Genomic DNA, 21,979 nt, shown 5'->3' with positions numbered 1-21,979 from the left:
TTACTGTTATTTTACTAGTTATTTACTGTTAAATATTAGTCGTTAGTGATTAGTTATTTATATAATAATTTAAAATAAAAGTGTTTGATAAAAATAATTATTGAATTAACTATTAAATATAAAGATAATAATATTATTTTATTGACTCTTGTTAAAATATTCTCTCAAATTAAGAGGAGTAATTTTTTATAAATTATTATTTTAATTTCTAAATATTAATATAAATATACTACTAAATATTTTAACTATGATCAAAATACTAAAAAAAATTATTGCCAAACTGGGCCGCAATATATTCTCTCTCAATTTTTATTTGTAGTTGATGTGGGACTCAAGCATACTTTCATCTTTATTATTTTAAAATTAATATTTTTAATTCTTTATATTTTAATTATTATTATTATTATTATTTGTAAAGAAGATATAAACATTTAAAATATTAAAAATGATAATATAGACAATTAAAATTTAAATACCAAAGACCAAAGTTTTCTTTTTCCAAGAGAAATTTGAAAGAGTATTTTATAACCAATCATTTTTTCTTTTATTGGTATCAACTTGCTAAATAGAAAAAGGTTTTTCTAACTTGCACTCAATAAAATTCATTAAATATCTTTATTTATTATTAATTTTATATTAAAAATTATCAATATTATATAAAAATAATACAATATCATATAAAAAATATATTTTCTTATATTATTAATACAAAATTAATAATAAATAAATATATTTAATAATCTTGTAATTACGTATTAAAAAAAATCCTTTTTTTGTGATTTTAATTAAAATTTAAATGAAAGATTTTAATATTTCAAAGATATTTTGATATTATTGAAATAAAGATATTAATTTAATGATATTTGTGGACATGTGTAATTTGTACTTTGGTAAGGGAACATAAAATGTGATTTGGCTGCTCCACTCATCATCCACGATCACTTTCATTTAAAATTTCATTTAAATGAAAAAATTTATTCATCCCTAAGTTCTATCATTAATCTGTATGTGTGATTTATTTAAAAAAAATGTAAAAAATACTAAATTAATATTAACTCCAATGATTAACATAATTCTAATGATCAACTCAATTAATAATTAATTTTATTTCTTATTGATGAAATTTTATAGTTTGTACACTTGTGAAAAATTAAGGTATTATTTTGAAAAATTTTTGTGAAAATTAAAAAATAAAGTTTCGTTTTTATATGTTTTAAAAAATTAATTTTTTAATTTTTTTTATAATCTAATTAAGGTTAAAAAAAAAATTTTAAGTTAGTTTTCAATCTTTTATCTATTTTTTTAAATAAAAAAAAAACAATTTTTTAGCTAAAATTATGTTACAAAGGTAAATTTTAATAAGACAATTTTATTAATAGAAATATGTTTTCGAGACTTCTCATTTTTCATTGAAAAAACAAATAATTAAAAAAAAATTAACTCTAATTTTTAACATATTTTATATATTAAATTATAAAATACTCCAATAATTTTTTAAAATAAATTATTTATAATAAAAAAATTCTTACACAATTATATAAAAATTTTATTTCTTTCAAAATAAATTATGTATTAAGTTAAAAAAATTAAATTTATGAGAATTAATAAAAAAATATCAATTGAATTAAATTCTTATAAAATTATAATTTTTATATAAGAAAAAAAAAATTATAGAATAAAAAAAAATAAAACGATGTTGAGAATATTTCAGATTCTAAGGAGAATATAGAAGCATTACAAAAATGTCAAAAATGGATAATCCTCTACAACATTTCGCCCCCACCCCCAACTTTTCCACCCATGTATGGTATCTGCTATAAAGGGCATCCTCAATACACAAGACTCCCCCGCCCCTGTTGAAATGTCCTCCCTTCATGCTTCACTATATGTTCGCTTAGTACTGCAAAAATAGCTATGTACAGTGTGTTTGCTATCACATATGCATGGTGCATAAACTTATTGATAACTGAACATGCAAATGAGTGTTAGTAATGTTCTCGAGCCTCCACCAGCTAAGTTCCACCGATTTGCCATTGAACAGAGATCACATTCACTCATCACTCATGTATCACGATAGATATGTTGCGGCAACCACTTGAGATGCAAATATAAGCTTCCAGATTTAGCTCCATCAAGTTTAAACCTGTCTTTGTACTCCCCTTCCAAAATAACCTTTGTCAAAGTCAGGATACATCTTCCCATGTAGTCCTGCATTAATATAGAACTGATAAGAGCAACAACCAATGTAGCCCCCCTCTCTATTTTTACTGTTTCACACTTGAAAACTAGTTGAAATTCCAAGTTGTACCCTTGGAGACAACAAGGGAAGAAAAAAAAAAAAAAAACCACGCTCATTATTGTACACAATGTCCAGCATTGTGGCTGGCATGTAGCAAGCAATTAATACTCTACACCTAGTCCACAAAAAATAATCCAGTTCAGATTACACAAACGCAAAATTGAAGTTTAGGTTACCTTGCCAAATGTGTCATGATCCCATACTTCAAGAATTAGCATATCATGTAATCCGTCCTCAACAACAAAGTCGAAAGTTTGATTCCAAACAGGGTTCAAGCAATCATTCACAACCTGGCAAAAGAACATTACAAATAAATAAGCATACAAGAGCAGGAGGGCAATGCATAGGTTCATGAAACCTTCTTATGGATGAGAGTCATGAGACCCTTTTCACCAGAGTGAGAAGTACAGAAAGAATAGCAACAAGTAAAACAGAAGTGAAATTTATTAGAAATCATAACCACATATGGACACTCAAAATACATTACTTAGATGGAAAAAGAAAAAAGAAAAACAAACTTTTTTGCAGTACAGTAGGTTTTTTAAACTATAAAACTGACTAAAAAAGGATCACAACCTAAATGGGCAAATATTTTAAAGTCACTAACAAGGAAGCAAATGACTACTAATAAAAGGAAAATTTATAAGAGAAACCTGAATACTAAATTAAGAACTAAATCAAAATAATTAAATATTAAGAGCCTGTTTATGCTTGTGTAAAACAATTATCTGTTTTTAATTTTCTATTTTCCAAGAAAATTCAAATTTTTTTATTTCATAAAAAAATAAGGAAAAACATGGAAAATGTGTTCGATTGTGAATAATGGAAAAGAATTTTCTAATTCAAAAGATTATTCATATATTTCATAATTAAAAAGAATAAATCATTATAAAATATATTTAGAAACTTATTTACATATAAATTTTTTAATATGTGTTGTTATTTTATTTGATGATAATATTATTATCTTTTATCATTGTAAATAAATATTTTCCTAATAATTATTCAATTTATTTATGCAAAATTTATACTATAATTTTTAATTATAGAAAAATCATTGTTTTTCATTTATAAATCAATAGTATATGACTTTTGTTATATTGGAAACACTATAAAACAACTTAAAATTGCTTTCCATATCTTAGTTAAATTTTGAAAAACTAATTTTTCAGTTTTCCATTTAAAAAACTTTCACTGAAAATATGAAACTTTATTTTTCAGTTTTCCTAAAAAAATTACTCCAATTTTCCGCAAGTGAACAAGCCTTAAATTTTTCTTTCCTTGAGTGCACACTTACCCTAGTTTTGTTTTTTGTTTCTGATTTCTTCATTGTGAGAACAACATAGGGATCAGCCTTGCCCATCAAATCTACCACTGGCAAATCTTCAGCAGATATCACAGTCACGGAAAGAACTCCTCTAACTATGACCTCCCTTCTCCTTTGTGTAATTGCGTTTCCGTTTCCAGTGACTTCAATCCCATCCGCCCCACTTTTAAGAACCTTCTCCAAGGAGGTCATTGAGAAGCTCGAAGCAAATGGGTTTGTAAAGCCATTCTCCATACCAAAAGGACAGTACAAAAGCTCCAAGTGAACCTAAAAAAATTGAAGTGAAAAATTGAGGCAGCAATAAATTTTTGGCTTAAAATGAAAAGCCAACTTTTTTCTTGCTGCAACATGCAGTTGCAGAGAAATAAATTAAAATGGTATTCAGATGCAAAAAAGTGAGTTACGAGGTCACATGTTAGAAACTGTGATCAACAAAAATAAATTACCAGTAACTGAATGTCCAACTAACTCAAACTCTTAAAGTTAAGCTTTGTAATCAATTCAATCAATTATTATAAAGGTTACCACAAAGGCCTGAATGTCTACCCAAAATTTTTACTGGATTTAGCAAGGGCTGGACCTTGATGAAACCACTATATCCAATATATGAAAGAAACACCAGGTGGAATGATAAATTATCATTCAAAGACTGGTAGAAAATATTAGGGAATGCAAAGCTAATAGTTATCCAAAAGAAAGAAAAGCATATAGCGTAACTGAGGATTCATAAAGCACTGACAAAAAGAAAGGATGGAAAATTGACAATTAAATACCCTATATGTTTATTCATTAAGCCAATTGGTTCAGCTAGTGTAATCTTTCAATTCCAACTATTAGTAACATTTTAATTAGCTGAATTTATTTTTATTATCACTGACGAAAAGAAACAATGGCAAATTGACAAAGAAGAGATGAACAAAAGGATAGCAAAATGTCTCTTAAATTTTCAAAAGAAGATACAGATGTCTCTCATAATTTTTAAGTAATCTACTTCTAAAGCAGAGTAGTCGACATTCTCACCTGGCCCCTGTTTTTATTATCCCTTTGGACCTCCAAATCTTTAACCAGATTCAACCATATATCTTTCACTTTACCAGGCTCAAGCTCACTTAGCTGCACTTGAGCACATCCAATGAGCTCAGATGCCTGCAGCCCTTCATCATCAAAGATCTTTACCACCAAGTGTTGAGTGGTTGCATCTTCAACAATAAATTCAAAGTGCTCATTCCAGATTGGATTCAGATCATTGTTCTGTGAGGAAAAGAACAAGAAATTCAATTCAAATAATTACTTAATAGAGAGACATAGAATGTTCAAATATCTTACAATTATTTTACTGGTTTTTGTTCTGTCACGTAGAGGACGTATGTATAATTCAGCATAGGGATCTGATTTCCCAATGATGTCTTTGTTTGTCAAATCCTTTGCTTGCACAAGCTTTACTTCTAACATCCCAACAGGCTTTAACTCCAGATCACTGCGCAACAAAATTTACTAGCTTTCTCAAGTATTGTTAGAAATAAAGATCATAGAAAAGCAACCTTAAACAACCCTACCCAACTCTCCCTGAGACCGTAACTGATCAAAGGAGTAAAAACCACCACCACTTTTCTGAAATGTCCAACTAAGTTATTCAGAGAGAAAATCAGATTGTCCCTTTAAACGTGAGAATGCAATTATCAGAGCTATTTCTGATAGCTTTCTATATTCATTAGCCTGACTATTAATGTAGTATTAACAATAAGCTTTCAAAAGGGGAAAATAATCTTTTAAACTAAAATAAATCAGCTGAGATACCTATAGTCCCCAGGCAAAATTGGAACAACTTTCCGAACAGGCCAGGTAATCGAATCTTCAATAGCATCACGTATTGTCCCCTGTATACGTAAAAATGTCATTTTATTAAACAAAGGTCATTTTATCACCAAAGTCAGGAATTCAGATTTACCCTCCAAGCCCATATTGTAAACAAACAAGCATACACGTTTTTCACATACAAAGTCACATACAGAAAAATTACTAGACAAATGCCAATGCGCTTTTCACATCACATATAATTGACATATTAAGCTTCATCATCCAATTTATGAAAAAATAACCGAAGTCCAAACCTTTTTTAATTATAATAATCAATTCATTTTGGTAAACCAAATTTTATGCAAATTTCATTATATGAATAACCCAAGCTACCACATGCCAGACGACTGGAACCACAGAATGCTACAAAGAAAAGCTCATCCAACATCACGAGCAAGTTATCTTTTAGAGCAACTTCAACACAAGATCCTTTAACACTATCCACCAATTCAAAATGGCATTGAATTTACAGAATTAATATTAGGACAACGCTATTCTGAGTCTCCTGAATTCAGCAAGAAATTCCCCAAGAATTTGAGCAGACCACTCTGTTAATGGTCCTCCAATCACAAGTAAACGGACCCAATACACAAAGTTTATATATTGGGGTCATAATTTTAATTCAAAAGATATGTAAACTCTCGAATACCACCATGAATTCATAGGCATCTTACTCCACAAGGTGGTAGGATCATTGTACTCTAGTTTTTTTAAATCCTCAAAATCTACCGTTGATATTAGGCAGCATAAGCCATAAAGTTTAGGTGAAAGGCTGTGAAACTGAAAATTTGAAAATCACAACAGATGGAGAACTATTCACTTTGCAAACTGTAATAAATGGCACATTAAAAAAAAGTCATATTAGTTGATACAGTGATAACAATGTATTATCAAATAATGATGCCAATAAAGACAATTATAGGTTGCACAAACCTCAATAGCATCAGAAATTCCAGGAATTGCTGATATGTCACCGCCAATAACTTTTAGTGTAAAATCCAACTTTTTCTGCAAGCCAAAAATCCACAGCCCACTAAACATACGAGTCATTCATCTATCTGCAGCATTGTGCCTACACAAGTGCATGCATGTGTGTGCGTGTGGGTGTGTGTGGGTGCCCGTGCCGAGAGAGAGAGAGAGAGAGAGAGAGAGAGAGAGAGAGAGAGTAATCAAGAGAGGGGCTGAACGCAGAGGTACTGGATCTACTCCATGTTTCAAATCAATAGCGTGTTATCGTCAAGATTTTCAGACTTCAAACAGCACACTATACTCCCACCCCGCCCTTTCAAAGTTTAAAAAGAATATCCAACATATGAATATTCATCAATATAAAGAAGAGGGGGGAAAATAATATTAAAAGAAAATGACTTGCGTCCTTATGATTTTGAAAAAGATGAGAAAGCCAAATATATTGACAATCTATCTGTCTGCTGATTTGGTTGCGTAGTGCTACACATATATTAACATACGAAAAATTATCAGCATTCTGAGAAACTCATTTGAAATTGGCTTGGAATTTATAAGTATGTGTTTTTGTTTTATATATGCATTTCAATCAAAACTCTCTCTCTCTCTCTCTCTCTCTCTCCATGTACTCTCTCTCTCTCTCTCTCTCCATGTACCCATGTGTGCATATTGAGAAGCTATCAGCAGATGCACCTTTTGTCGCAACGAATAACAAACAGCTCCAAAGCAAGGAAACTCATTAACCAATGGCTTAAAGATCAACCTGAAAACCCCAGTAAATCCAATATCTTTCACCTGAACAAAAGAGGAGAAAAGAATAAAGAATCATTCAGATAAGTAAAATGACCATAATTCATTGTAAAGCAAAAGTGGGAGTAAACCTAAATACAAATAGATATCATTTACAAGACACAACTTACTTATAGAAGGAGTAAGAAAGTCTACATATCCATAAAATGCTACCCACTAGACCAAAATTTAAAGCATTAAGCCGTTTTATTTTTTAGCATGGAGAAAAACAATCCTCTCCCTCAAATGTTAACGAGTTCCATTTTCTCCATGCTACACAAAAAGATGAGAAACTAACATAGAATCTTTACCTCTCTTAGAAGTATATAAACAATCCCTCCAAGCCTAAAACTCATAGTCAATGAAACACCACAACAGCCTACAAACTCATAACTCAGTAAGCCAAATCCCATGACTGTCTTGCCCAAGAAAAATGCAGTAAGAGATGGTACCACACTTTAACTGTGTTCACATAATAACATCTTATCGTCGCCATGATTTTCCCCATTTTCTAGAGCTTGTCAATGTCATGATGCTCTCACATGCTGCCTCCCAAGTCAAAAAAGCATCTTTCACAAGAAGACAAATCTCCCATAATGCAAATTCAAATTAACAAAATTCCATCATCTAGATCTACCTTCTCTTTGCATCTTCAAAACCTGTTTAGGACTGAGGTTGGAGGCCAGAAAAAGCGCTTTTTAGAAAAGCATCACTTTAGATGTTGAAAAAAAGTGTGGAAGAATCTAGTTAGTTATTTTGGAGTTTTTATGGCTAAAATATGTCAAATTTAACTTTAAATTAATTTTTAATGCTCTTTAACTAATATTTTTAAGGAGGTACTTTTCTCGATAATAACTTTAACAACTAACAGACCCTCAATCCCATTTTACATAACAGATGTTATGGATGGGGGATATGGTGGCCTCTAATTCCTAACCTAGAGCTCTAGATGAACTTACACCCCGAGCCACATTCCATCAAGAGCTCAACAAAACACATCCATCCTAAGCCAACAAAGTTGATTTGTACATAGAACTTTTCAATGGGGATAATCCGCATTGACTTTTCATTTACAAACCCCACTTATTTTCTATCCCACACTCTAAACTTTTCATTAGACTCCATATAATATGTAGCAACAATAATCATTCTCAAATCGGTCATATAAATATTATTTGATAGTATCTCACTTCTCCAATTGACATATGAACTCCACCATACTTTCTACAAGAAATATTTTTTCTTTTTTTATGTCTTTACAACTGTTTGCCACGAAAGGGGACAAAGAGTAGAAATAAGGAAAAAAAATAGGAAGGTTGGAAAAAATATTTTCCAATCAAGTAGATCACCCAGCTCCAAAACACTCTTATCCTTCAAATCGGCTACCAAAGGGAGCTAAATAAGTCAAAGGAAAAGACTTCACATTATATCTCATAACACTAGCAAAAAGGTCCCATGAACTCCTTTACGCAAAGATATGAGGTATACAATCTCTTGTCCCCAAACACATTGAATTGAGCAATTACTTCAATGCAAAGTAAAATACATCTCAAATGGATAATTAGTTGGACATCTTCTTAGTATAATAATAATAATAATAATAATAATAATAATAATAATAATAATAATAAACGCAAAGTACACTTTAGTACCCTAGACTTTCGCGCTTTTGCACTTCAAGGTCTAAAGTAAATTTCGTTTCAATTTAGGGATTCCATTTTCTTACTGTTAGCTCTTTGGCAAAAAAATGGCTAATAGCGTTAATGGTGCTAACCTTAACTCAATGTCTGACATCAACAATTTTCATGCTTTTTTTTTTATATTATTTTGTGGCCTAAGTGCAAAAAGCTGAAAATCCAAAGTACTGAACTGCCAATAGAAAAAAAAAAAAAAAAAAAAAAAAAAGGTTCAACTCCTAATTGCTAAAACGCAAAATTTAAAAGTATATGGAAAAAAAATTAGAAAAGAAAGACACTCACTCTCTCTCTCTCTCTCTCTCTCTCTCTCTCTCTCTCTCTCTCTCTCTCTCTCTCTCTCTCTCTCTCTCTCTATATATATATATATATATATATATATATATATATACGCGCCTAGTAGGGGTGGCCACGGTCCGGTTTTGAATCGGAATCGAACCGGAGCCGGTTCGGTCAAAACCAGATCAAAACCAGAACCAGCTTCGAACCGAACCGAAACCTTACTTCTGCGGTTTGGTTCAGGTTCATATTTTTTAAGAACCGTGAACCTGCGGTTCCGAACCGGATTGAATCGACAATTTCAAACCGGATTAAACCGGCGATTTAAATATAAAAAAATTCAATAAATATATTACCTCACTCCTAATTCATTTATATATATCATTAATTCTCTACACAATTATTCTCTGCATTTTTTTCAATTCTTAATATTTTTTCAATTTTTCTCAAATTCTCTAAATAATTATTTTCTTTACTCATTTTAATTTCCAATACTTTCTCAATTTTCCTACTTTATTATTTCATATACTTACTGAAATTTTCAATATTATCTCAATTACTTTGTTATTACTTTAAATCCTCAATAAAATTTTCAATACCTACTATTTTAATTTTTTTTCTCTTTTATACTTTTTAATTATCAATTATTATATAATTTTTAAAAAGGGCAAGTAATAGAACTAGAAATTTTTATTACTCTAAATCCTAAAGGGATATTTAGGCAAAATTAAGTTCATACACTTTTTGCTAATCTCTTTAAAAAAAATTAATTTCATCTCTAGTTTTTTAATTAGGTTCAAGTCTTTATTTATTAAATTTTTCTTAAAGATAAATTTTTTTTTTCTTTTTTTTCTTTTTTTATTTTGATTGAAAGATTTCTAAGAAAAATTAAAATATTTTTACAAATATAACTTAAATTTTGAATCAATAAAATTTTTCTCTAATTTTTTTTTTGTCTAAACTATCCTTAAACCATCCCTAAATCACTTCCAAACCGTACTCCAAACTGTCTTGAACCGTTATTTTTCGAACCACCCTTCAAACCGTTTTAAATCAAGGCTCAAACCGAAACCGGTGGTTCAGGAACCATCTTCCAAATTGTCTCTGGCAATTTGGTTCAGGTTCATGATTTCATTAAACCTAAACCGGCGTGGCCACCCCTAGCGCCTAGTATGGCAGTATCCATCGTTTACAGCTAGGACTACTGGGGTATCTAATGTCATTTGCTCCCCTAACTTTCGTCTCTCAGCGTCAGTGTCGGCTCAACAAAGTGCTTTCACCATTAGTGTTCTCTCTCTCTCTCTCTCTCTCTCTCTCTCTCTCTTTGTATATATATATATATATATATATATATATATATATATATTTTCACACCGGCTAATTAAGAAGAAGAGAGAGATTGACTTTCCCATGCCTCTCTCCCTCTTTCTCTCTCACTCTGTCTATATATATATATATATATATATTTTCACACCGGCTAATTAAGAAGAAGAGAGAGATTGACTTTCCCATGCCTCTCTCCCTCTTTCTCTCTCACTCTGTCTCTCTTTCTCCATCTCTCTCTCACTCTCCCATGCCTTCCTCTCTTTCCTAATTTTTTTTCTCTCTCTCTCCCTCTCCTCTTTCCTAAATTTTTTTCCATAAACTTTTAAAATTTTTACACTTTTAGCATTCAGAACTTAAAACCTTTTTTTTTATTGACAATTCAGCATCATGGACTTTCAACCTTTTGCAATTAGGTCACAAAATGAAAAAGGGATAAAAATAGTTGAGTGATGTCTAATTTGGAGCTGACATCAGCATGCCAGGCCAGCGCCATTAACGTTGTTAGCCACTTTTTCACCAAAGTGCTAACGACAGGAAAGTGGAATCCTTGAACTACAACGAAACTTACTTTAGACCCTAAAATGCAAAAGTGTGAAACTCTAGGGTACTAAAGTGTACTTGCCTTAATAATAATAATAATAATAATAATAATAATAATAATAATAATAATAAACCATATCCAATGGAAAAGAGAAGGCTATAAACCATGATCTCCCCACCTCTTCTTCCTACATTAAACCACTCAAATGCCCTTTTTCCATTTTTTAGACAACATTTTACAAAAAACTTCTCTCATCAAGATAAATAAAAAAGAAAAGGCAAAGGAGCTCCATGGTCTAAACCCAACAAATGAAAGAAACTAGATGTACATGAATGGAATTTAAAGGAGTGCTCCTTCTTATCCACCTATAAAATATAAAAAAAGAAAGCCCTAACAAGCATGATCATAGGCTTTCTCCATATCAAGTTCACAGATCATTATTCTCCAATATTTGGTACTAGCATCCATAAAACTGTTACTGGTCAATATAGAATCCAGAATTCCTCCCTTCAAACAAAATTTGTGTTCACATATCCCGACAATTTTATAGATAAACTTCGTTAATTGCAATGCCAGCCCTTTGGAGCATACACACTTCGTTAATTGCAATGCCAGCCCTCTGTCTTTAATAACATCAACCATAAAAATCCTCAATTTCATAACAACCCAGCAATATACTTCAAGTCACTTCTAGCTATCTCCGATTTTGCTTCAAAGAACTTCATCCTCATTGCGATCTCTTACAGCTTAATAATTTCTACATTAATTATAAACAAATGGTTTATCAAGCCAAGGAGTCATTAATGTTCCAATGCCACCAAAATGTATGGCTCCCAATGCCACCAAAATTTATGGCTCCCAATACACCTTTCAACTAGTTGACAAAGGAGTTCTATAGAAATTATAAATAGCATCCCCCATCACAACTCTTCAACCCTTTTTTTAAGCCACTCTGTGAAAAATTTATTGTTTCAATCCCCTTCACTTAACTAAAATGCCCTAGATAAAGACTACAAGGAATTTCCTCCATACAATAACAGTGGAGACTTCCTCCTTTATCATCACCCTCATCTGCTTCTCTTCAAAAAAGCATTAAATGTCAACAACATATAGAGAAGACTTAGTAACCTAATATATTGTTGGCAACATCACAACTAAACCAATTTCTAAACATAACACTAATCCCAAGGGATTTTTTTGAAATAATTATGCTTGTAAGAAGATGTGCACACATAGGAGGTAGGGTTAGAAGTCCCTAGGCTCTTTAGTCTTAACAGGAGTTCGAGAGGCAACATAAGATTTTGTCGCAGCCAGGAAATTAAGCTTTCAATGAATTACAGAAAAAAAAAATGCAGAGAAAGATGCAGAAGAGCAAATGTTGCCACATCATTTTCACTTCCCAAAGCACTCATTATGATCATTCTCAATATGAAACTGTGTCAATTGCAACATTTACTTGCTCAGTTGAACACTTACTTGGTATCAATAAATATAAGCCATATTAACAATTGTCTAAAACTATAAATAAATATGAGAATAAAACATGCAAAATATATATCATTGTATTTCTTTTAATGGCCAAATTGCAACAGAATGATCTATTGACTGATCAAAACTATAATTTGCAGAAAGCAGAGTTTAAATGGATACCGCAAATTCTCACATGGAAAAGTTGTAGAAGCATTAGCTGGGAGATCAATTGTCAAGAGTAAGAATGATTCTCTCTATTATATGCTTACAAGATGGTTAATATTTAAAAAAACTGTTCTTTGGGATTGAAAACAAAATATCCAAAAGATTACCTGCACAGGCAAGGAAACACCAAGTCTGGTCTTAATATCTAGTATTATACTTGGATTCCCGTCCCAATTCATTTCCAACTCCATGGTAATGCCACTACCTCCATCTTCAATAATAGAAACTCCTAAAAAATAGCATTGATTTGTGAGAACCAAACGCTAAATAAGGATAACTAGTTTGTACAGTGTTCAGAGAATCCCTAGGTGGAACATGATTGTCACAAACACTAAAAACAATAAAGGTAAAGAAAATTCCCAGCAAATAAGTATATACGAAGAAGCTCAACCGACTTATGTGGGCCATTTGACAAGAAGAAGAAAGCCAAGTGAAAATCGTTACATGCATCTCTAATTGCAAAAAAAATGTTAATAGAGCATGCTGATCAAATTAATATCAATACTCGGAAAACGATTGAAGCCCAGTTGAGGCGAAACCATAAATTAAAAATCAAAATCCAAAACCATTCGAAACAATGAAACAGAACCCACCTGTAAATTGCGGTGCAACTGTTCCAAGGGTAAACTTGGAAAATTTAAGAGATGATAGTATAATCGGTCTATATTGCTCAAGAACAGGCTCCACGGAAGCCCTTATCAACTCAGATGCAGCCTAAACAAACCAAAATTTCAAGACACTTGTTTACTCCAATCATATTTGCTTGACTTTACCAATCAACTACAGCCCCTTGTTCCTCAGGATTAGTTAAGAAGCACATATAGATTCATAAGAAAAAGCAAAATCCAAAAGAAGTTGGTACCGCATCCACATATGGCCAGATCTTTACGAGTTGAAGATTTAGCCAATTCAACTGAAGAACCAAAAAAAAAAATCAGCAAACTCAACAGAGAGAGGAAGAAATCATGTAGAATATATAAAAGCAGGAATAATGAGTAAGCAAGCAAGAGCTCAACTTCTGGCGCTGGGAGAAAACAACCCAAGAAGGGTAGAACTCAGCAGGCAAGATCTTTCTAGAATCCTCCACAGTCATCCTCGCAAACGCAGCAATGGTAGTTGCCTGAAACCCACAAATTTTTTTTAAAACACACACACACATAAGAAACAAAAACCAGAAAACCACTCGCACGTCAAAACCAAACAGTACTAACGAGTTCAGTGCGCATCTTAGATCGGGCATTCTCAGACCGAACAAATCCAACAATAAGCGCAAGGCCCACGACGAGACCAACCACCAGGCCAAGCAAAAAAGCCATTTGATGAACTGGAATGAGTAGAAATGATGAAATTGAAGAAGAAAAGCGTGAGTAAGGAAGAGAAGAGAGAAGGGTGTGTGTATGTATGATTAGCAGAAGACTGTTTGTTTGTTTGTTTTAAGGGAAGGGGAAGAGGATGAGGAGCTTAACCTCAGTGGGGTCCAAAGCAATGGAGGTCGTTGTAATCGAAGATTGGGGGCGGACCCATCATCGGATAATTAAAGATGGTATTTTGGGAAATTGCAAAATAGAAATAAAGTAAGCGAAAGGTCGTTGCCGACATAAAACCGACCTTGATGAAATTTTTGTTGTTTTTCGGGCTGCAATTGATTTCGCTTTGTTCGTTGGATGGCAAATGGCGAGTTTAGAATGGGATTACCAGTAAAGATTTGCCACCTCAGCATTATTAGCATTCTGATTTTGATATATTTTTTTTATTTTTAATAAAATCACTCCATCTATCTTACTTGTTTCTATTTTTATTAAAAAATACTGTTAATAATTTATTTATAAAAAAAAGTGACCCAGTATTAATTTTCTTATTAACTATAATGTAATAAAATATTATAAAACTAATCGCGTAAATAATTATAATTATCAAATTATTTAATTGATATTTTAATATAAATTATATTTTATTTTATATTAGTTAAATAAAAAGTGAAATTATACATAAAAAATTAAAAATACCTGTTTTGATATAAACCAAAATCGTACCCTTTCTCCTTATTATAATTATTTTTTGCATTGAAAATTTGAGATACATTTGTAAATTTATATTGTGATATTATTATATCAAATCATTTTTAATAGAAATTATTTATAATAATATCTAAAAATTTATTAAAAAAATTTAAAATTCTCTAAAAAAGAAAAATATAAACTCTTGTAATTAAATATATAAGAGTTTATATTTATTTCTACCATTAATATATTTATATATAGATAAATATAGATTAATTCATTCAATAAAATCATTACTTGTTTTTATTGTTGATATATTCAACCATAAAATTAATATTGTATATTAATAATATCATCTATTAAGAAACAAACAGCAGTTATTTTTATATAGCTAGCATTTTATTGTTCGGGTGTTTAATTTTAAAAAGAATATATAAAACAATTTAAATATTTAGAAATATATAAAAAATATAATTATTATTTACAAAATTTTTATATATTTTAAATTGAAAAAATATAAAAAATAATAATATATTATATTTTAGTATGTAAAGCAAGATTATTATTCAATATTTTGCTAAAATATGAAAGAATAATTAAAAATAATTACTTTTAAAGAAAATAAAAAGAGTATTAATTTAATATAACCTAAATTTCATTTTTTGTGTTTTGCATTTTATAATTTAAATTTTTTTAAAGGCAAAAACACAGATTTTTTATTTAACTTCAAAAAATTTACTTTTTTTTTTGCACATGATAAAAGAAAGAAAATATCTTATAAAATTATAAAAAAGAACACGAGAAATTATAATTTTGCTTCCAACTCACGTCTTAACAGATTGAAACCTAGAAGAATAAGCAATTCTCAAAAATGGTTTAACTAAGTAAGTTGCTTTGTGGTAGTTTATAGGTAGCGTAAGAAGGAAGAAGTTCATTAACAAAAATAGATACAATGAATGGGCACATTCTTTGTTAATATCAAAGAGGTGTATTTATATTAATATTCAAATTTTCATTTTTTAATTAATTAAATTTTTGTAAAAAATTAATTAAAATTTTAAAAATCTACAAAAAAAAAAGTTGTTTAGATAAAGACTCTTGTGAATTTCTTTTTGTGTGTATAATATATATATATGTATATATTAAATTCAATTATTATTTTTTATGACTATATATTTTTAAAATTAGAAAATAAATATCAATAAATAAAATATTTGTAAATTTCTATTATTTTATACCGTAATGTAAATATTTTATCATTGACACATTAAAGATGGAAAGATATTTTTATTTTCCTACTTAATTATATAAAATATTAATCTTTAAATTTAAAAAATATATTAATTGATCCAATTAAATATAGAAAAATTAAAAAATTAAAAATTAAAAAAAAATAAGAATGCTAAAAAAGAGGATCACATTCTCTTTGTTATATATATATATATATATATATATATATATATATATATATATATATATATATATATATATGAACAGATATAGATGTAAAAGATATCAATAAAAATATGATGTTTTATATGAAAAATATTTGTTTAAAATTGCAACTTTTAAATATAAAATTATATAAATTTTAAAAATTTCTTTGAGGTTTCATGCAAAAAATGTTTTTTAAAAGTTTTCATTGAGGTTTCATGTGTGTGCGTCTAATTCTTACGTTTCAACTTTTATATATATAATTATATAAATTTTAAAGTTTTAAAATTAAAAGAAAATAAAAATTTAAATTTAGATTAAAAACAGGATTTAAATTTTCTTATTCTAATTGAAATTTAAATTTTATTTCTTATAGTTTTAAATATTTTTTTATTTTGATTGAAGTTTATATTTTAAGATTTATAGTTTTAAAAATGGTATTAAGCAATCTTCTTACTTGCGCATTATACTTGCGCATTACACTGATTATTTATAATTTTATTTTAATAATATAATTTAATGTTTATATTTTTTATTTTTTAAAATTATATTATAAAATTTTGTTATGATAAAATTTTAATTAATTATAATTTTATTTTTAAGTGCTAATAAATAAATTTTTTAATTACATTTTAATACAATTTTATATTTAGTAAAAGATATAAACTATATACCATTAGATTTTAAATTTTAAATTTTACAGATATTTTTTAGTAAATAATTATTTAAATATATATATTAATACAATTTTTTTAAAAAAATAAGTCAGCACTTTTTAATCTAACCAAAATATTTTGTAAAAAAATTATTGATTTTTAGTATATATAAAATATGATAAAGCAAAATGTTTTAATGCTTGGAGACAAGAAAGGTATTCTTATTTACATTTTGGAGCAGTAAGACTTATCTTCAATCTACATGAAAGACGTGGACTCCTAGTAACTACTAGAGTGTCACTCCTTGACACTAGATTCCTCCAGTATGAACATGTGGTCATTGGAACGTGTCTTACCACTCTCCATGCTAGAAGTGTGGTATTAACATTTTTCCCCAATTATAATCTGTCCCTACGAGATCCTCATCTCTACACCGCTTTAAAGGTACAAGTCTTGCTCACGAGAGCAGAACAAGTGACGTTATCAATGATGGCCATTTTGCATCACCAAATTATTTACAGGCTACAACATCATGCAGTAGATCTGTCACAGCCCTCTGTTTCGAATGATGCCTTACTAGTACTGGCAGACACTGAGACTACTTCAACAATAGTCCAAATACCTAGGCAACTACTTAAAGGTGAGCTTGAGCAGCTCATTCCAAAGACCTGGCTAACCAACTATGAAAAGCTCCATGCAACCTCTCAGCCGATTCAAATCACTAAGTCTTCCTTCAGAAGAAATACTGATGGAACGGTACAAACTACCTTCCAGCCACCCAGGCACTCCACAGGTTCCTTACCTATGTTTCAGACCATGATGGTCCAGCCATTAAAGAATGAGTAAAAGCATTATCCTATCAGGGCAGTAACACCCGACAATCACTACGTTTATCCCATGAGGATAGATGGGCATTGTCCTTGGGATCTCTCAGGATCTGGCATGTGTGACCTAGATTGTGACTGTTGTGACAATTATTAGGAAAATGAGTATGACCATCCTTTGGCCGACAAAAATTGGAAGAAACTTACCAAGAATTCCAAAGCTTCTTGCAAATCTCCTCAAATTCTCATAGAAGATTATCCTGACAATGGCCAATGGATAGGCATCCATGAAGAAACTAAGCAAAAGAAGTCTCTTCCAATTTATGAACTTACATTAGAAATCATAAGAAAAGAAGGATGACCTTGTCCTCCTCCTCCTCCTCCTCCTGCTCTTCCAACTCCACCTACTGCATTGCCTTTAGTGCAGCCATGCATAATGTTTTCTCCTGTCTCCTATGAAGCAGAGTTTCCCCCGCTAGCCCAGCAAATGGATCAGTAAACCAAAATCTCTACAAGACCCTTCATCCACTCGACCAAAGTTGACGCTGAAGGACAGGCAACCCCGATCACCCAAGCTGAGGAAGTTCTAAATTGGCGAACAAAGAACGCAGCGGTTCAGAACAAAACACTGCAACGAATTAATTCTAAAATTGATCAAGTTCTTACGAGAACTCAGCATATTGATCAAAAGGTGGATTCCTTTACTGCATTTGCCCAGAATATGTACAAGGAATTACAAGGGAAAATTGTGCAGCTTGAAAAAGATCTTAAGTCCTTGATACAACAAAGGAGATTTGGTATGGAGTTTACCCAAAAGGAAGCTGAGATCAGAAAACTAAAGAAGCAATTGGCTCAGGTTGAAGCAGACCTTCACAGACCAACCGAAGCACCTACTTCTAGTATGATGAATCCAGCCATATTCCCTCCAGAATATTAGGTCCCACACACAGAGTATTTCAAAGTAGCTGATGGAAACATTTTCAAAACTAGCCTGATTACCAAACAACCCATTAGTATTCAGTTCTTTCCCACCTGCATCCTTTGGACCAAGATCATTGGATCAGACCTCCCTGATAAAGACTTGCTGATTGGGTTTGATTTATACCAGTAAGTAAAACATTTAAAGATTCTGCCAAAGGGATTGAAATACAAAAGACACTTACAACCTTTCACTTCTGTTCCTAAACTGTACTCCTTAGCAGATGCCTCAAAGGAGTTTTAAGAATACAAAGAACTTCTCTTGAAGTCTTGTGCATATTCTCATGCACAGTTCCATCATCATCACTCCTTATGGAAAAACCTGGAGTTCTTTGTCCATCTACCATTTAAGTTGAATGAAGACATAAATCCCACGAAGGCATCACTCCCAGGAATGAATCCAGCAGATCTAGCTTTGGCTCAAGAGGAATGTAGATAGTTACTTCAACAAGGCCTAATAGAACCCACATCCTCTTCATGGGCTTGCCAAGCCTTTTATGTGAAAAAACGATCTGAAAAATTAAGGGGCAAAAAGAGGCTCGCAATTGACTATAAGCCTCTTAACCATTTCTTACAAGATGAAAAATTTTCACTACCCAAGCCTGAAGCCCTATTTACCCAACTTCATGAAGCCCACATCTTTTCAAAGTTTGATCTCAAGGCCAGTTTTTGGCAACTGGGTATCGAACCTACAGACAGGCCCAAAACTGCATTCTGCATTCCCATAGCCCAATACCAATGGACTGTTCTCCCTTTTGGCCTAAAGATAGCACCTTCTGTTTTCCAGAAGGCTATGACAAAAATATTTGAGCCTATACTCCACAGTGCCCTCATCTACATTGATGACATCCTACTCTTCTCAAAAGATGTCACGGCTCATAAAGCACTCCTGACCACATTTCAATCTATAATGGAATCTTATGGTATAATGTTGTCCGAAAAGAAAAGCTCTTTGGCACAATCTGACATTGATTTCCTTGGAATGCTATTCAATGATGGAAAGTACCAACTAGGGCCACATATTGCAAAAGAATTACTAAAGTTCCCTAATAAAGACTTATCGATAAAACAGATACAGCAATTCCTAGGCATTGTCAATTACATCAGAAAGTTTATTCCTCATGTCGCCACTCACGCTTGCAAGCTTTCAAAGATGCTCAAGAAGACTGCACCACCTTGGGGAAAAGAACAAACAGAGGCAGTCAAAGCTCTTAAAGTAGTGGCTTCTAATCCGCCACCACTTAAGATTCCCAGTACAGGACATCGCACACTCCATACTAATGCCAGTGACACCTATTGAGGTGCTGTCCTTATTGAAGAAATTCAAGGAGAAAAATACATCTGTGGACATGCTAGTGGTGAGTTCCCAGAATCCCAAAAGCATTATCACTCAGTGTATAAAGAAATCATGGCTGTCATGAATGGTATCAAAAAGTTTGAGTTTCATCTCATTGGACACCATTTCATGGTTATCATGGATAGCTCATCTTTCCCAAAGATTCTGGACTTCAAAAATAAGTCACTTCTAGAACCACAACTGTTAAGGCTAAAGGACTGATTTGCCAAATATAAATTCACAGTCCAGCACATAAAGGGAAAGCACAATTTAATCCCAGATCTCCTGTCTAGACCCAGAGAGCTTCACCTCATCAGATCACATCTTACATTCCCCTTAATCTTAATGGCTTCTTCATCCTCTTTAGATACCCCTTTTTTCCTCATCCCCACACCAGACAGTTTCCCTCCAGGTTACTCTCCCAATCAACCTATTCTGAAGATAGCCCAATTTGCAAAAGACCATTTGTTTCATTACTTGAGTGCTAGAAATACCTTGAGAGGATTACTCCCATCTTCCTCTCTCTTCATCCCTAACAATCCTTTTTTGACCTGCTTCAGCATTCATCCTGACAAAAACCTTATTCTCGAAGAACTATGGCTCCTATGGTTTATGGTCACTCTGTACTCTACGGGTATAGAGTTTCCTCTCTTGACACTTCATCAATATACGCTCAACAGCACAAACAGGACCCTCCTATTTAGGTTCCTTAAATGGTTTAAGCCCATCTCTGTATAGCAATACAGTCTCAAATGACTCATAAAGGTCCATGGAATTGAAGAAAGGCCCATCAAAACTTAGCCCACTATCAGGACCATGTTTATCATGCACAGGCCCTTTTCCAGGAGGCCTGATGGACTCCTTTGGTCTCAAAATTCTGAATATGAGTGAAGAACGTATGATGGCTCAATTCTAGAAAAAGGTACTATAGGAACACTAAGAAGACAGCTGGCTAAGCATCTCTGTGAGATAAATAATTACCAGCCCCTGGCTCTTCTTCATGTGAACTGTACATCCCTTGGACCCATCCGAGCCCTTGAAGATGAGCCCATAAATTGGACCAATCCAATCTGGCAAGATTCCCAGGACCAAATGGACATTGAAGCCCGTGAAGCCATCGAGAATGCTGACCCACCTTCTCCCACAAAACATGGATAATGGCCTAAGGACTTTTTTGGAATTGATGACTCAGATGACTCTGACTACCAGACCCTCAACCTGTCAACAACTCCATAATTAGATTTCTTGACACTGGAGCCCATAAGAGTATGATGAATCTAGCCATACTCCCTCCAGAATATTGGGTCCCACACACAGAGTATTTCTACATGTGGGTTTTGGGCCTGGGGAGGCCCTGTAGGGCCTGTAGTGCCGCTGGGCATTTGGGAGACCAAAATCTAATATTGGATCATCCTTAGGTATTTCTACATATGGGTCTTGGGCCTGGGGAGGCCCTGTAGGGCCTGGGGAGCCGCTGGTAGAATCCGTGGTCGGAGAAGGACCAGTTTGAGATGAGGTTGGTTGCTGTGGAGGATCAGCCATGAGTAGAGATGTAACATCCATTTTTCCAGATTCACTATTATCACTGGAAAAATCATCTTCATTATGGGAAGAATCATCTTCTGAGTCAGAAGGAACATATATCATGTGCTGAGGTGGTGGTTCAGGATGCATCTTTTCTTTGCCCTTATCAATTTTTCTTTTGGTGGCTTGGGATTCATCAGAAGAGGATAAACTACTAGGCACATATTTGGAGGGTGCTAGAGGAGGTATTGGTCTATGGAATAAGGGAGATGGGTTATTGAGAATACCCTTCTTATCTCCATTTGGGAATCAAAGGAGAAGGGATTTCCAGGGTAACATATTGTTCAGCAGAGGAGCTTTGGAGGGAACATTGGTCCATTCGGGAAGCTTGGACATATTCTTTAGAAAGAGATCTTCTAGAAGAAATGAGAGATTTGATGCTTCTGGTGAGAGA

At 32.1% G+C, this 21,979-nt stretch overlaps 1 protein-coding gene across 1 annotated transcript; it reads right to left on the bottom strand.

Moving 5' to 3' along the window:
- Positions 1 to 1,689: 1,689 nt before the first annotated feature.
- On the bottom strand, positions 1,690 to 14,388 carry LOC110665993 (synaptotagmin-5). Its single transcript, XM_058140306.1, has 13 exons — positions 13,985 to 14,388; positions 13,791 to 13,893; positions 13,636 to 13,688; positions 13,367 to 13,487; positions 12,881 to 13,002; positions 7,143 to 7,244; positions 6,417 to 6,491; positions 5,424 to 5,503; positions 4,953 to 5,103; positions 4,647 to 4,877; positions 3,597 to 3,893; positions 2,476 to 2,589; positions 1,690 to 2,208 (listed from the first exon to the last, which is right to left on the bottom strand). The coding sequence occupies exons 1-13, from the start codon at positions 14,087 to 14,089 to the stop codon at positions 2,062 to 2,064; spliced, it is 1,701 nt and encodes a 566-aa protein (XP_057996289.1). The 5' UTR covers positions 14,090 to 14,388; the 3' UTR covers positions 1,690 to 2,061.
- Between the last annotated feature and the right edge of the window lie 7,591 nt (positions 14,389 to 21,979).

The sequence above is a fragment of the Hevea brasiliensis genome, chromosome 17, assembly GCF_030052815.1.
Source record: "Hevea brasiliensis isolate MT/VB/25A 57/8 chromosome 17, ASM3005281v1, whole genome shotgun sequence".
Taxonomy (NCBI): Eukaryota; Viridiplantae; Streptophyta; class Magnoliopsida; order Malpighiales; family Euphorbiaceae; genus Hevea; species Hevea brasiliensis.
The sequence above is the reverse complement of the archived record's forward strand: the minus strand, read 5'-3'. Positions and strand labels throughout refer to the sequence as shown.